The sequence below is a fragment of the Galleria mellonella genome, unplaced genomic scaffold, assembly GCF_026898425.1.
Source record: "Galleria mellonella isolate WM207_F2 unplaced genomic scaffold, CSIRO_AGI_GalMel_v1 utg32, whole genome shotgun sequence".
Classification (NCBI taxonomy): Eukaryota; Metazoa; Arthropoda; class Insecta; order Lepidoptera; family Pyralidae; genus Galleria; species Galleria mellonella.
Window position 1 is genome coordinate 8206970 of NW_026442075.1, and position 17379 is coordinate 8224348.

General features: G+C 32.0%; 2 protein-coding genes across 3 annotated transcripts in view; one reads left to right on the top strand and one right to left on the bottom strand.

Annotated features, from left to right (window-relative positions):
• Positions 1-23: 23 nt before the first annotated feature.
• On the bottom strand, positions 24-9421 carry LOC113510607 (methyl-CpG-binding domain protein 3). 2 transcript variants are annotated; one of them, XM_026894063.3, is made up of 5 exons: positions 9112-9421; positions 6595-6744; positions 4482-4647; positions 3357-3501; positions 24-1212 (listed from the first exon to the last, which is right to left on the bottom strand). In XM_026894063.3, exons 1-5 carry the CDS (start codon positions 9231-9233, stop codon positions 1046-1048), a joined length of 750 nt encoding a protein of 249 aa, XP_026749864.1. In that variant the 5' UTR covers positions 9234-9421; the 3' UTR covers positions 24-1045. The 2 variants fall into 2 exon arrangements, with proteins under 2 accessions (XP_026749864.1, XP_026749865.1); XM_026894064.3 differs by lacking the exon at positions 6595-6744 and having other exon boundaries at positions 9112-9405.
• A 528-nt stretch (positions 9422-9949) lies between these two features.
• Positions 9950-17379, top strand: part of LOC113510796 (phospholipid-transporting ATPase ID) — a 70427-nt gene continuing 62997 nt past the window's right edge. Inside the window, exon 1 of the mRNA XM_052896365.1 lies at positions 9950-10116. The gene's annotated coding sequence lies outside the window, so the exon portion shown is untranslated. The remainder of the gene's footprint in view (positions 10117-17379) is intronic.

The window sequence follows — 17379 nt, forward strand, 5'->3', positions numbered from 1 at the left end:
CTATTGAAATAAATCAAAATAAATTTAATACAAAGTTTTTTATTATCGAAAGCACAATACATACCTTTATATACTTATATTACACGAAACATACATTGAGATTTCTAAAATTAAATTTTTTTTGTCAGATTTTTATTACTGAAGTCAACCTGTTTTTCTGTCTTGATGTATTACTATTGTTAATTCACGTACGTATCAGAATATAAATGTCGCGTAATACATATGTTCATAACTATAACAATTCTGAACTTTATTAAACTGATAAGTAAATATGTGTTACTCGCGACTTCACAATATATAATTTTGAAAATAAAATTCGTTGTCCATTTAGCCAGTTGAGCGCAATTGAGTAACAATTTTTGTCAAGTTTGTCATTTTTCACATTTCATCTGAAATCTATGTATCTATTAAAGTACAAGCTTTTAAAAATTATCTTCTAGTTTCTTCAATAAATATTTACTTATGGGACTTTTCACTTCACATATAATTTATATAAATTTTTTTTTCTTAGCAATATTGTATCTTTACCATGAGTAATTTTACCATCTCTAAAAGTACATTTTAAAAGTTATTCATAGGTAAACTAGTAGATTAGATAGCGGTAGACTGGTTTGGAATTTCTTTACATTTTCATAAATTTTTGGTTTGAAAATTTTAATGGACCAAGAATGGAATATCTTCATCGGTAAATCATAACTCTGGTACCAATACAGTAATGCGTGAATATTATTTCTATCTATAATAAGTAGCTACTAATAATACATTTTGACAATATGAAATATTGTCCAATAATTTTTTAATATTTTTTATCCGTCACATTTGAATATATTTAGGTTTTCGATAATAAGTACATTTCACTTTATAAAAACTAGTAGCAACTTAATATAATGAAATTTGTTTATCAGTATCAATATTCTGATCAATCATTAAGATCAGCGTTACATTCTGTCAGTGTTTTAGGCGATGTTTCTGTGGAGTTAGGTTGCGTGGAGTCCGGTAGGTGTATGTCCGCGGCGGGGCGCGAGGGCTCCCCGCCGGCGGGGCCCTACGCAACCGCGAGAGCCTCTTGCAGCCGCTGCCGCGCGCGTTTCACGCGCTCCTCTTGCCGCCGCACGTCGTCCTTCGTTATCGTTACGGCCGCTATCAGCGGCTGCTCAGGGTTTAAAAAAACACCAGGGTTCTCTAATATCGCCTGTTTAGATCCAGTTTGTCCTGAAACATATTTTTTATATATAGACGTTTAATACAATCAATTTTCCCTAAGGAACACAAATCGAATTTTTTTTTTTAACTTACAACTACCTGTGTATGACTGGATCTCTTTATAATAACCTGTAATCTCGAGAATTATTTTCATATATCTTTTTTTCAAAAATTCAAAAATAGTTAATTTTTTTTTAAATTCGCAACTAAAAATTATTCGGCAATCGTTAGAACAGGAGTACAAAAGTCGATTGCTTGGGTACCTCTGTCCCATTCGTGTTTCAACCGTGAAGCAGTTGTGTTTGCATGGCTGTGTTTCGGTTTGAAGGGTGGGATATGGCGTGAATTTACTGGGTACAGAGGAATAACACCTGAGTCCTCAGGAATGGCAACGCATGGGGGTATCATGGGCGAAACAGTATACTCTGTTATGTCCATGGTACTGCTCATGTCTATAGGCGACGGTTACCACTTTCCATCAGGTGGGCCGTCAGCTTGTTTGCCATTCTAAGTTTTATAAAAAAAAAAAGATACTATTTTGGGGTACTTTTTAGTCAATCTTGGTTGCATTTTTTTACATTTATATAAATACGTAAAATACAATTTACGAATAGATATATGGTTATTGCCTTGTTTACTCAACTGTTCCGTAGCAATGAGCTAGGAAACGAGCATGATGAAAATAGGTAACGCGAGTAATGTAAACACATCACTCGCCATGACACCCCTTTTGCCCTTGTTATGGATTTCAGAGCAGTGCGGTAGCGGGATTTCTGGAGATTTACATTTTGATATATGATTAAGGTAATTAAAAATAATGTTTTAAAGCTTATGTGTCGTCGAATGAAGAAATGTAAACGCATATTTTATAATGTTGATTTCCTATTAATGTAATGATTTATTATATTATTAATATTTAAATTCATTGAAGCAAGGACACTACAAAATAATAAGTTTTAGAATTTTATAATACGCAGAGATGAATAATAATGATTGAAACTCTGCAGACATGTGGTCTGAAATCAAATGCAAACTGAGTTCAAGTGAAATAAATAGTTCGGCAATATACAAATTGAATTTTACAATTTATTTATTTATATGATTTTGTATCAGCCTTTAACTGTCCACTGGTGAATATAAGCCTCTCCCTTGGGGGATTTTGCCAGTTGCCACGCTTGGCAGATGGATTAGCTGGTGGAACCGCAGTTAGGCTTTAGAGATATTTTAAGAGACGCTGCTGCCTATCTCTCGTCCTCCCTTAGTCGCTTCTTACGACACCCTCAGAAAAGGAAGCGGTGGCCTATTCTATGCCAGATAAAAACGAAAATGTACACGGGCGAACTTAAGGACAAACTCCCTTAAATGGATTTCTTCCAGTTAACTTTGAGAATACAAGAAAAGTATTTTGGAATCTAAATATTGATAGACACTGGAGGAATTGAATATAAAGTAGTAGATAATCAATTATGATTATCAAATACAGTAAGAAAGAGTACACTTTATAATAGTTCATCTTCACGCATCACAAACTGTGTATTCTACCGCTTGTACAATGGACTGTGCTCAGAGGAATTGTTTAACATGATGCTTACAGCTACTTTCTACCAACGTACAACTCGCCACCGATAAGGAGTTCATATACCTTTAGGTCGCGTACATAGCAGTTTCAGAGATGTTTCCACCCACGAACGCTCAGATTATAGAATGAGCTCCCTGTCAATGTTTTTCTAAGAGACTACAGCATGGCGTTATTAAAAAAAGGGATAAATGTTTCTTTAGGATTGACAACACGCGCTTAATACCTCTGTTATTGCAGTTGTTCATAGGCTACGGTAACCGCTTACCATCAGGTGGGCTGTATGCTTATTTGCCACTTCAGTGGTATAAAAAGTAGACAGAGATATGCGCTATAAAATAATTGGATTCTAATTTAAAAAGGCATGTATGTTTATTCGTAATAGAAATAAAAGATACAATGTTTAAATACGGAAGGAAACAGACAACAAGGATTTTATTTTTCTTATTTCAATGCTAATTATTGTTTGTAAAAATTTACATTAGAACGCATAGTTTCAAAGGAAATTGAGATTAAAATATCGCCCGTTTTCTTTTTTCTTTTTTTTAATACAATATAACATATCAACATTATCTACCTGTTATTGGTTGAGAGGAAACGTGAAGAGCAGTCGCCAACGATTGTATAGTGGTAGCATCAGAAGTATATGGACCTAATGGCTTAATATATTTAGGAAGGGAGGTCGTCCCAATAACTCCATTTGCATCACACGCCGTTAGGCCCTGTAACAGATTTAATTATTTATTTTACATAATATGTATAGATTTTTTGGTGGATGAAAATGGAACGGTAAACATACCTGTGCGCTATCAGTATACACCTGCAGGGTTCTGTCAGAGTCAGAGATGATAGGTGGGAATGAACTCAGACCCCTTAAACAAGGGGGTAAACCAAACAAGGGGGTATACTAATAGAATCGTTTTCGCTACAGAGTTCGTGATATAGCTCTTACACTATATGATTCTATCAATAGATTTGTTTGCCACTTGTATAAGAGGGCTGGTCAGTTGGTCCATCGTGACGTATAAAGCAAAATTAACCATAATGGTATTCGGGTGGACCTATGGGATGGAGATAGACCTAAGCTTATATTGCTTACGAAGATACTGCTAGTTCTTATTACTAATAATCCCCTCCTTCAATCACATCACTTACATATCACATCAGCGGATATTTGTCCACTGCTGAATATAGGCCTCCCGTATTGGAGGGTTTTGCCAATAGTTGCTATGCTTGGCAAGCGGTTGGCAACCGCAGTTAGGCTTTAGAGATGTTTTAAGAGGTACACTGATTCCCATCCCCCGACCATTAAGTTCCTTTAGTCGCCTTTTACGACACTCAAGGGAAAGAAAGGAGTGGCCCATTATATGCCGGGATCTTCTTTAATATAGATTGGTTATACACAGTTATTGTCGCTCCTAGTGTATTTATAGGTAACTGTGAAAATTTAAAAAGCTCTAAATTAAAAACAAAAAATAAAAACTCGATCGCTAGCAATATAGCCTGTCAGGTCGACCTTCCCGCGGTGCCTCTGGAAATAATGATGCTTAATTTGGGATGTATTCATCACGACAGGCTAACTGATTCTTGCCTTTCATCCTTACCTACCTATCATCTGTCACTGGTACTCTATGAGCGTATAGGTACCATTAGCGCAGCTACTATTATCATTTACTATTAAATATTTTATTATGATACCAACCTCTAACCTCTTTTCCCAAAACAATTGTTTTGGTTTCTCTTGGGTGCCATGTTTCAAGTCAGTCTTCACTTTACTCTCTTGTGTTTTGTATACGGTAACGGGCTGCTTAAAAATTGATGCAGTTTGTCGTATTGGCGGCACCAGTGATGCGTCAGAGCGTACACCCCTGTTTTAGATACAATTAGTTATATTAAACCTTAGTTAATTTACAAACGTCCATTTATTCAGAAACTCCACGCATCACTCAAATATCGCAATTGCAGTTTCGTATTTTGTTTGCACAAATGGGTCTTTTAAAATATCCAAAATAAGACCAAAAAGAATACGAAAGTTTAAATTTTATGAATGAATATTTTTTAATTATGAAATTATTATATCCATGGATGTTTTTTTTTATTAAAATCCCATTATTACACTTTGGTACAATACAAATAACGTAATTTAAGTTAAAAAAAATAATAACAAATATCAGTAGATATACTGAACTTAGAAATTTTAGTTACCCTGAGCCCTCTCGTGCTTCCAACGCCACGTTTGCTGGGTTTCGGTTTATAGAGACACCTTAGTCCTTAAGGATGACAAATAATACTAATCCAGTATGTGAGACGATCCTGTTCGTTAACTTTGTTGGACGGCACTTCTGCGTGGTGAGACTTACGGGGGTCGTATTATGTATTTACAGACGTGCTCTTCTCTTCCCTGCTAAAATCCCCACATCCGCGGGGGATAACTTAATTTTTTTTTCAAATATGCCTCGGACTCTACAACAGGCTTTAACAGCGTTTATTCAATAAGTTTGTATCGAAAAGTTCTGCGTTTCTAAAGATTTTTTTTAAAACTCAGATTTTTATACAAACTTTTCGAGTAGGTAGTAGGTAAATGAGAATCAAATGGTAACGTAAATTCTTTGTATCACTCTCAGAGTACGCACTCAGCTCAAATAAATCGATAAAAGTAACGCAAGAATTACAAATAGGAATAGGAAGGTATGGTAGGTATACTTCTGAGCTAATTAATTTATTAGTTAATGCTAAGACTTAATAGTATAAGTATACCTACCTATCGAACTATAAAATACTTTACATAAATTTAGAAATATTGTGAAAAATATCGTAAAAATGGACTATACACCATCACTTGATTGGTATATACTCTAGTCATATAGCTTATTCTAATATAAACACTTTTATATCTTACTGGTTTAAAGATATTAACAAGATTCCAAAATTCCTAAACAGAATGAACATAATGGTTATTCACAATCAACTTGTAGAATTCGCTTATATAGCCGTTTTAAATAACGAGACCGTAAATATTACGTCGGATTTATATTTAGCTATTTATGGCTGAACATACGTCCGCTATATTGAATCAGCACTTTCCTAAGCTCTAATCGTATTATACCTAATATTTGAATATTGTTTATATATAGTAGTGTATATGGTACTCGATCATGGTAGTCTAAATTGAATAAGGTACACAGTTAATTAATAATACCTAGTTCAGTAAAATACACATCAATTATTCTAGTGTTAACTAAATTCTGAACTTTTATTACACCTAAAACCCTAAACCTTATGTTATAGCTGCTGCATTGTAGAATACTAATCCGACGTAATATAGAACGACTCCGTTTTTTAACACACCCAGCCGTTAAATATTGTGACGAATGCTACAATTTGGATTTTCAATTTTTGTACACACATAAGCTACCACTACCTTACAGTTGGAATGTGAAAGTGGTGCAAGATTTGTCCACATTAGTTAAGCTATAAAAACAAATGATAAAATAGAATTAGCAAAGCCACTGTGAGTTACAACAATGAATGGTGAAGTAAGACAGGCACTAGCTAATAACATAGACTAAGCTTAATGTGTCAATGGTTAAACAGGAACCAGTACTGATTTTGTGTTTAAGCTGTGCAATAACTGGTGTTTGACTATCTAATGAAATAATAATAAATAAATCACACAAACTCTAAGATATAAGTTCTAGGGCACACTGACAACTATACAAGCATTTCTAATCAGTAATAGCATATACAATAACACAAAGCAGGACTGCACTATGATCACAACACAAGTGAGAGAAGTTATGACACTAATGTGGAACCTGTAATCGAACTGCGCTCGTGCTTTCTTGGCCTTGCACAGCAGCATTGTGTTTATTTGACCCTGCTGAAAGTCGAAACACGACAGGTCCATACTATCACCGAGATAACGTACTAGCTCCGGTTTACTGCGAAACTTTTTACCTGTTGGGCTACAGAAAATTCATTGTCACAACAGCCAGTCTATCATGATTGAGTAGTGTTGAAGTTAGCTATAGGTGTTAATCCCTCACTTAGTGATGCATGTTACATGCGAGTAGACATTTGATTGTTATAGGTAGATACTTTATATAATTTACACATAGTAGAACTTACATAATATGTCAAAAGAAATTAAGCATTGTTTGTTGGTAAGCACATCACATGAAAATGTCTGGATCAGTTAGGCTAATTTTATATTCATAATGAAAAAGCCAATAGAAATGGAAAAAAAAAATGTCATATATATTTTAAAGTAAAAGCAAATTTTTTGGGTCTACTCTTATATTGAATTATATTAATCTTTTAATTCGTAATTTTTATCCCACTACCATAAAAGATTTATAATAATAGTCATGATTGTCAGCACTTGGTGAAACTTTGAACCCATATCAATATTATTAGATAAACATTTGTACTCTTCCAGTAATGCTTATTATAAATACCAGACCAGTTTTATTGGTTTGATTGCACAAAGAAAAAAATTGGCAAACTTTGAATAGCGAAACCGTAAAATTGGTCAATTATTTAATATAACAATGTTATATATAACAATGTTAGAAGTATTTTGCTAAAAATAATATGGATTTATTTATTAACTTTACTTTATTCTTTCAAACTTAGAACAAAAGTGGCAAGAAATTGTTCAGTTGACCATTTTTAAGATGTCTATGTTTTATCTAGATGTATATGATCTAGTTTGTATGGAACTCTGCAGCACCTAACAGAGCATTTTGCAAGGAACTTGATGCAATATTTTTTTTTATAAGTCATTATTGCAACCCATGATATAAATAAATCAGAGTTATAAATATAATAATTAATATAAACATAGTTTTAAAGTGTGTTGAAGTCGCAACTTTTTAGTAAATTTTTGTATACTTTCACTTGTTGTTGATGCCGTGTGGGGGGTATGAAATCCACAAATACTTAGAGTGATACAGTGTTTGTGTGTAAGGTAAGAAAGGGATTATTAGTAATGTGGCCTAATAGTCCCATTGCTAGGAATATACCCTAACAGATTGAACTCCACATGGTCCCCCTAGAAACTATAATTACTATTTTTTGATGAATTTGTTATAATAGGTTAACTGAAATTATTTCTTATCACCTATCATCACACACTAATTCCCCGCCAGCATATGCCAAACACACACGCAGGGTTATCAATCACTTCATTATGACCTTGTAAAAACAAAACCTGATGGAAAATGGTAACCATCATCTACAGATATAGACAACTCTATGTATCTCAGAAAATAAATGCCCATAGTATTGCCATTCGTGAGAACTAAGATAATGGGCTTCCTTCTCTGTAACTTCACTACCAAATCCCATCGTCCAAACCAAAACACAGCTATGCAAGAACAACTGCTTCACAGCAGAAACACGGATGGTACAGAGGTATATAGGTATTACCATATAAATATCACCAATGTACAATATCACCCTCTAGCAAAAAATTTTTAAGGTAGATATGATATATAGTATGTGGGTTGATAACAAATTATTTTAAGCATTCCATATTAACACTGCACATTCAACTGTTATGTTAGTATGGGAAGCTCAAAAGATTTTCATTTTCAAATTTTTTATTTAAATAATTTTTGTCCTATCATATTCTATAGCATGGCTAAATTGTTACTATATATTAGACAGCCCCTATCTGAAAGTAAGTGTAAAATGGCTCAGGAAATTTTACTAAGGAGTATAAGGTGTTTATCACAACTTATCAATATCTTTGAACATTCTCTAAAAAAATATTGAATTGCCAATAGTTTGGATTCCCCACAGCAAAATCATTCCCTTGCTCAACCCCTCCACTGTTCTCCGTTCATAAACCTATTTTATAACAACAAAACATGTTTGAATGTCTTTTACTAAAATCATACACAAATGACTGGATGTTTTGATTAAAATTTAGGACAAGAAAAAAAGCAATGTATATATTGTTTTAGGAAAGAAATGTTATTTCGGATTATCCTAACTGGCGTGTGAACATCAGCAAGACACAGATAGTACTTCATAAATTCGCCCAACCATATTAATCAAATATCCCTAGGTAGTATATACAACTCATACAATCAAATGTCTAACTCAGCACTTTTATAAATAAATTCTACCAAATTTATACAAGTCGATGAGTTTTAGTAATGTTCCCAGAAATTTAGAAAGAAGTTACTTTACAAACTATCCGAAAAGTAATCGAGCTGACAAAAATACTTTCTAAAATCCATGAACTTATTTCTATCAAAGAATTTTTGTATTATCTATGCTGGATAATTGTAATGATAATAAAATCATAACATAAACATTAATACCTGTAATAATAAACATCAACTTTGCCAGCAGTTAGGCCAGTTTTTCTTAGGACTTCTTCTCTTTGCCATCCTTTTGGTAGTGCAGTACAATCTGATCTTTTCCTCTCAATAGAAATATTCATATTCCGTTTTAAATGAGACAAATTTAATTAAGGTAAAAATGAAACACTGATTTAAGAAACTCGTTTTTGTTATTATTTTTAAATGCAATTAATTAGAGAAAGAATGAAGGAAAATAATAATATAAGTCGGATAGCATTCACAAATTAGAGCACAGATTAGAGAGCTATGTTTACTCTGGCATATGTTGTCATAATAGATGCAGTATTGTCACCACTAAAAAACCAAAAAGTCATTTTTTTAAATAAAACTCACAGAATACGTTGTATATAAATCTATCAATAAAATCTTGGTATGTCTTTGTGTATCTATTACTTTTATGAAGCCTAATCATACTATTTTTCCTTAGATATCTCCATATTAAATATATGATGAACAAGGTTTTGATTATATTAGTATGTACTCTGTAACTTTCCTTACAGAGTAAGTAAAAGTACGTTTCGCAACGTTATTTTAGGGATAGCACTGTTTTTATCTTGACGAAATTTGAAAACGAATATGCAACCACCTATAAATAACAACACTATAGAATTAATAAATATTCATAGTCTTATCTAATTATTTATAATATATTTTGATCCATAATATCGATAATGCATTACAAAAGACATAATTATTTTATAGTGTACGATTTTTAAACTGATTCTAATGAACTGCATACATAGACGTAAAACAAACTTTTTGTTAAAAGTGATGTGGGCTTGGTTCTGTCTCACTAAGTGATTAATAAATGGTAGTTCCATCAAACACTTGAAATAATCCGTGGTGAAACCAAACAGTTGGATTGTGTAGATTTTCATAGAACTTTGTTAGTATTATTCAGTTTATTATGAAAACGAAGTTGGTTTATTTGAGTGCTTTGGCGTCTATATGAAGTATTCAAAAGTAAGTATAAGTTTCATGTATTGGTTTAATTTTGCGATTATGTAGCCATGAACGGGTTGAACTTTTGCATCTATCATACTTTCACTTCGATTTATTTCGTGATTTTTTTATTCTATGTATTATTAAAATATTTGTTTAAACATTTTTTTGGGATCGGTATTTAGCTGAAATTTTAATTTTCTTATATTATGACAGTCATAACTTCGAAACCTGTACACCTCCACAAAACACTTGGCAAAGCTTGTATTTTTGTTCACCAAAGGTACAAAATTGAATCCCTAATTTTGCTTTATACGTAGTGTACTAGTAGATTCCATAAGTAAGCCTTTTTGTTGTCTTAATTGGCAAACAATCGTAATACGTCCTTTAAATGAAAATAATAATTTATCAATAATAGTAACATAAACTCAAAAATGATATTTATGTTCAATAATATTCCACAATTTTTTTGTAAAACACTTGTTTACCAAATAAGATATGTATGGTAGAAGTAATAATGATGGAGTTTATTAGTACTGAGTATGGGAGGGAAGGGATTATTAGAAATAAGGATTAGCAACCCTATTACTAACAATATGCTCTATCAGGTCGACCTCTTTGCGTTTCCCTCTGGAAACTATAGTTATCCCAGGATGATCTTTGTATCAAAGTATAAGTTTCTTAAAAATATTTTGATTTTATTAATTAGTGAACCAGGCAAAGATCATTTCTATTGTAATCTATTGTAAGCCTATTAAACTTGCATATATGTTAGATATCTCTTTACATAGTTGAAAGTTCCACTTCTGATCCTGGAATGGCACCAGATAATTCACAGTCCCCTATATTAATCAAATATTGTTTTATATTGTCATATTTAATATATATCTATATAATATTTTATTCTGTATTTTTTTTTACATGAATCTTTTTGATATTTCATTAGTCATTTTTCTATTGGGGATAGAGGCGAATGCAACAAATCATAGACCATCAAAAATCTGGCCAGCCTTCCTAGAGTTGTAAATGGTGTAACTAATCAGACTTCATTTTATTTACATAGATTACTATAAAATTTGCTACACTCATACTATATGGGATAGAGAAAGACATAGGCTACCTTTATTCTGGTCAGTGAACATATCCTGGTCATGCAAATAAAGTCATGGTTATTTATTATATAAGTGCTTGTTTTTCCTTACCTTCATCCACATGATCATGCTATGTCAGTTGACAGGGATAAAAGTTACCCTATTTTCTCCTACTAGGTATTCAATGAACATTATCATCATTAACAGTGATGAAGTATTCCAATATAGAAAGAAGCTGATTAGGCACACCCCTAGTCCTAAAAGATACCGTTGTTGAGAAATCACGTCCAAAACTATTCATAAACATAGTCACAGTCTGGTATTATTTATCCTTTGAGACATGGCCAAAGTATATATACTAGACACTGTTTTAGAAAGTATTTTTAATGTTTTAGAACCAAGATCATATTACTGACTAGACATATGTATCTGAGGATAGATTATAGCAATGTAGCAAAAAATTCTCATATAAAACTGTTTTGCAGTTATAGGGTACTTTAAATGAAGTTTATGGTAATTTATAAAATAATACTTTAGTGAAAGAATATTTTTCGGGATATTGTATTAAAAAATGAAGAGAGTAGTTACTCTCTTTTAAAAAGTCTATTTCAGATATTGAAGTATTTTTTCACACTTAATTCTCAATTTTACCGATACTGACAAAACACTTGAATAACTAAAAAAAGTTTGCAAATTTAATTTATTATGAGTAACAGGGTTATTTATAAAGATGGGTTTAAATACTTGGACTTTATAATAAACCCTAGCGTCAGATTTTCCTTACATGTCTTATTTGAAAGGAAGCCTTTGTTCTAGTAAATAAATATTGATTGATTGATGAATCATTATTTGTTCATTAATAATGCGAGTATTGCTATAAAATAAAATGAGTAATGTGTCATATGAATTCCTAGAAGGAAATAATAAGGAAATGTTAACAGAAGAATTACTTCTAGTTCAGGAATAAGTCATAACTACTACATATAGTAGCTTTTATTCCGTGACTTTGATCATGTGATTTCCCAATCTGAGTCCCTCATAGATTTCCGATCTATACAAGGGGTGATCTAAAAGTTATCTTAAGCACGGTAATTATAATTAAAAAAATAATTTATTTGTCTATATAGTCTCTTAACAAGTCAATGTATTTAGTCCATCTTTATACCTACCTAGATATTATCCCTTAGAAAAATAATTTTTGTCTAGACTTGTTTTTTTTAATTTTGATACTATTTTTTCGACTTTTTCTTTTCTTTGGTTCATAACAAATTAACAAGTAAAAAATTGTTCTTTTATTTTTGTGCTGCAAATAACAATAAAAAGTGAAATAATACAAACTATGTGATAATTTTTCTTAAATTTATTAAAAGTAGTAAACTTATTTTTAAGCAACTTAAAAAGTTAATTGTTGCTTATAGATAATAATATGATGGACATTATAGTATATGGTACCCCTGCCTGCGAGTGTATCCCTGGTGTTCATTGCCTTTTTTGAGGATCGAGGATGCCTCTAGGATATATAAGACTTTGGTCCTCAGTACATTTGTTTTGTACAATTGAGAATGTTCTCCCTTATCATGTAATTTTTGTTTGTTATGTGATTTTTACAATTTTTTTTCAATGTTGTGGTCCCATTTTCATTTTGTAACGATTGGAGCTGGTGATTTTTTTTATTTGGATAATGAAAAGGTGCATGTTGTGAAGCAAGATTTGTATATATAATATGTAAACACGTTATATTTAAAATGTAGCACCTTAAAACTACGTCATTTATCGATGCGTTCAAAATTGAAATCGCGAATTAATTGGAAATTTACTTAATAACAAATAAATTTACTAATAGGAGATCAATTATTGGATAATTCAACTTTTGTTGTTTTTTAATTACTGATTTTTTTAATAAAGTTAATAAATATATTTTTCTCAAACATGCTTGGAAATTTGAGCATTATTTTGACAACCTTCTTCGAGATAAATCGAACTTGCGGTACTGGTCGAGCAGCGGCCGGCAATAGTTGTATGAAAATCCATATCTGTCGTGTTTAGCGACCAAATAAATTACTATCATATTTGTCGTGTAATTTAAAAATAGAACGATCTTCTACTCCGCAACATGGCGATCAAAGAGGTAACTTATCAAAGGTTAAATTTAAATGTCGAATTGGCTTGCACATAGAAAGCTGTTTAGTGAAAAAAAATAATACTTTCGTGCGTAAAAAACTATTGTTATTAGTTGTTCGTCAACTTCGTCATTGGTTTTAAATACTTTTGTATTTGACAAAATGAGTTAGTGAAGACAATGAGTGTAATGAAATTATTTTAACGCCACCTGAAATTCAAGAGGCAGCAAGAGCCGTAGTAGAAAACTTGTTGCCGCCAAAATCTAAAGAAAAATATTTGAAAATCTATGAAAATTTTGTTCAATGGAAGAATGAAAGAAAATCGAAATCCTTATCCGAAAATGTTTTTCTGGCTTATTTCGGCGAACTCGCCAAGAAAGTGAAGCCTACAACGCTTTGGGTCATCTATTCAATGCTAAAATGCACAATTTTAATGAAACATAACGTGAATTTGAATAATTTCCGCGCATTATTTGAGAAAAGTACTATACAAGCCTTGGCCGCAACTAGGCATTGATGGACCCACGTATGTGTGCCTCGGGTTCCCCTCGGCCCACATTCACACGTTCGTCCATCAATGCCTCTCTTGCCTCGCTGCAGTAATGTACTATATTATGATTGAAAAAATCTTTTTTTCTTTTTAATTAAAATCTTATAAAAAAAGAATATGCATTTTAATGTTAAAATTATCGGAATTACAGGACTAATTGTGATATTGAGTTGAATTAAGGAATTTAAAACTACGAAAGAGAATTAGCAAGGTCCTGAAGTAGGCACAAGAATAGGCATTTGTTATGGGACCTCACTACAACTGTGAAATTGTGACATTCGATTGGACCTATTGTCACAATTTGACAATATTAATAAAGTTTTAATTTAAGAAAGAGACAGAATGGCGATTCAGAATCGACTTTATTGTGTACACACAATACGGCTACGATACGATAGTTTCACAATGTTTCTTGGCCGGAAACATATTTAGCCGGTTATTAATATGTAATGTGTATTAATTTTATTATGTATGTAACTTGTATGTATGTTGATAGCTGTCCCCGAAGTTACGGCGGCTGCCAATACTCTCACGCATTCCGTTCAATTATCCGTATGAATTATTCACTATGGCTGACGAATGTCGACAAGCCTTGAACTTCTTTTTGCGAAAAAATATCAATATGTAATAATATTACATTATAATGACATACTTACATATATAATACGTTAAAAAAAATAACAAATAATATACTACTTATAGTATATTTTATAAATTATATTTTATATCTCTGGATGAAGGGGTGTTTATATATCGTAATCGATTTAATCTACTTATATATTTTGAATAATGTTTAAATTCATGTTCGGGATTGAATGCGTCTCAATTACAGGCAAATAGTACCTACATGATTTTTTATTGCTGATATTTGTAAACTACGTAAAAATTTAAAATTAAACATTTAGAATAATTTACATAAAAGTCTAGAAAAAATTGAGTCACTGATGGATGAACATATCTTTTAACTAAATGCTGATTCTAGAAACATGAAATTTTGCTCAGAGGTTCCTTCCTTATCGTACGTAAGTGTTAGAAAGGATTTCCTGTAATTCTCATAAAACAAGAGATAACGGATTTCGTGCGGGTTAAGCTGCGGGCAGCAGTTATAAGTAGGTACTTTGATTTAATACATTTAACTTGTTTTTTGACATAATATACTGCTAATTTCATACCAGGAATTGTATAAGTAATACCGACATAATGAACTTAGTTTATTGACCCACGTTACCTACGACTAGGGTCACCATCATTATACCGATTTTTTTTTGTAATTTTGATAATGCACTATTAGGGTTTCACAAAATATAACGTGCTGCTCTTTATACTGTTCCCTTTAAAATGCATTCCGCTTACTGCAGAAATATGATACTGTTTACGATAAAAGAGACTCATTGCTCGCTCAAAATTTCTAGTAATATGCATTTATTATTTATTCATAGCATGAAAATTCCGTATTTTTCAAAAATGTTTTTTTTCTTTCTTTTTTTAATGGGTATAAATGGAATGGTAACCTCGTCTGCGCTATCTGTATATGCTTGCCAGGCACTATTAAGGGATGATGGGTGAGGATAAAAGCAGGTCAGTCAGCCCATTGTGATGTATTTCACATATAACAAATTAACCACGATGGTTTCTAAGAATTACCGCATGGAAGTCGATCTGATAGAGCATTGGACCTGTTAGACCCAATTACAAATATTCTCTTCTTGCAGTATCTAACTCACACCACGTGAGCTCTGAATTAAAATGGAGACTAATAATTTGATTACTATCACTTTGTATGTAGTTACGCCGTTCCTTTCCGTCGTTTCTTCCTAAGATCCATTCAATTAATATCTATCTTAATATTATGATGATCGCTGATGCACACTATTCACACTGATGATTTCAAACAATTAACATATTGCTCCGTCTTAAATTTTATTATAAACTAGCGACCCGCCCCGGCTTCGCATGGATGCACATCATATTTTCTAATGTGACGTGATGTTTCTAACATCACATTAGAAACCTCTAAAATTATCAGTGTTCCTTTACTATATTATGTATGTATTATACATATAAACCTTTCTCTTGAATCACTATCTATTAAAAATACCGTATCAAAATCCGTTGTGTAGTTTTAAAGATCTAAGCATACTCGTATATATGGACAGACAGACGGGAAGCGACTTTGTTTACTATGTAGTTACTTGGTCCGTAAAAAATAGCGAGTGTAATCTGTAATTTTTTTTAATGGATGTTAAAGGAATTGTAGTCCTGCCTGTGCTATCGATACATGCTGCGAAGTATTAGTGAAAAATGACGAGTTGAATATGAAAGCAATAAATAAATAACAATCGTGAAGAATTAATTCGATGTCTTCAAGTACGATGGTTTCCACAAGAAACCGCTTGAATTTGGACTTCACTGGGTATATTGTTGACAGCTACGTGCTATTCCCCCTTACTAATAATTCTTTCTTCTCAGTCGTAGCGTATTAATATTTATGGGACCAACATGATAGTAAATCCAAATTCCCAAAAAATAAAATATATTGGTTAACATAATAGATGGAAATGGGATTACAAGAATTTTAGTTATTCCTGAGAAGATAAATGACCTAACCTCGTAAAAAAGTTAGTTTTGTCCTGGTTTAATAATTTCACAAATGACCGCCCTAGCTATATATAACGAATATTAAAGCTTCGCACGCAACTGTTTTAGCCAATTTTAGCTACATTGTTTACATGTTAGTTGAGTGCTTTTTGTTCCAAGTTTGAAGCTTACATCAGATGTCCCGTTTTATAACCCATTTTTTATATGCCTGCCTGGAAATGCCTGGCTCTCAATATTGATAAAACATAATAAATTGCTTCGTTGTTTGTATGTTAAAAATATATAAGTAAGACCTATAATTGAATAAAAATCACGAGAAACATAATTAATAAGATAATGTTATTGTAATTTATTAGATTTATAATTCATTGAACTCATATGAGACAAATATAACTTAAACGTATATTACCTAGCTTCTACTTGCGACTACGTTCGTGTGACTGCGATATGTTCACTGATCGGATGAAAATTAGCTTATATCCTTCTCCATTCCATTAAGTATTTGTATATAAAATTTCGTATTGATTGGTTAAACCGTTAAAGCGCTAATAGGTAACAAACAAATAAACTCACTTTCACATTTATATTATTAGTAAGGATTATTAGCTTATGCTCACAATTTCGTACGCGTGGATTTAGGAAACGAGTAACCAGTTCTAGATGACGTATCGAAATAATAAGGTACATCACTATATATGCAGTAGTTTTTTCGTGATACCGGAAATCCTAAAAATGATTGTCTCGACTTCTATTACTCTTATTAAATTACCTCATATAAATTTTTCTTAAACATTGCTTATGTACAGACAACAGTGGGATTGTGTAATTTGAGAATAGTAAAATAATTGGCTTTTTTATTTACTAATTAAAGTGTTACTATTTTGTCATTCTTAACTTTATTTTTTTACATAAATTATTAGATGTT

Coding starts and splice junctions, on each gene's coding strand:
- LOC113510607 (XM_026894063.3), bottom strand. CDS start 9,233: ATGAATATTTCTATTGAGAGGAAAAGATCAGATTGTACTGCACTACCA. Junction 3,502..4,481: donor TTTGGGAAAAGAGGTTAGAG/GTTGGTATCATA, acceptor AATCTGTTACAG/GGCCTAACGGCGTGTGATGC. Junction 1,213..3,356: donor TTCCTCTCAACCAATAACAG/GTAGATAATGTT, acceptor AATATGTTTCAG/GACAAACTGGATCTAAACAG.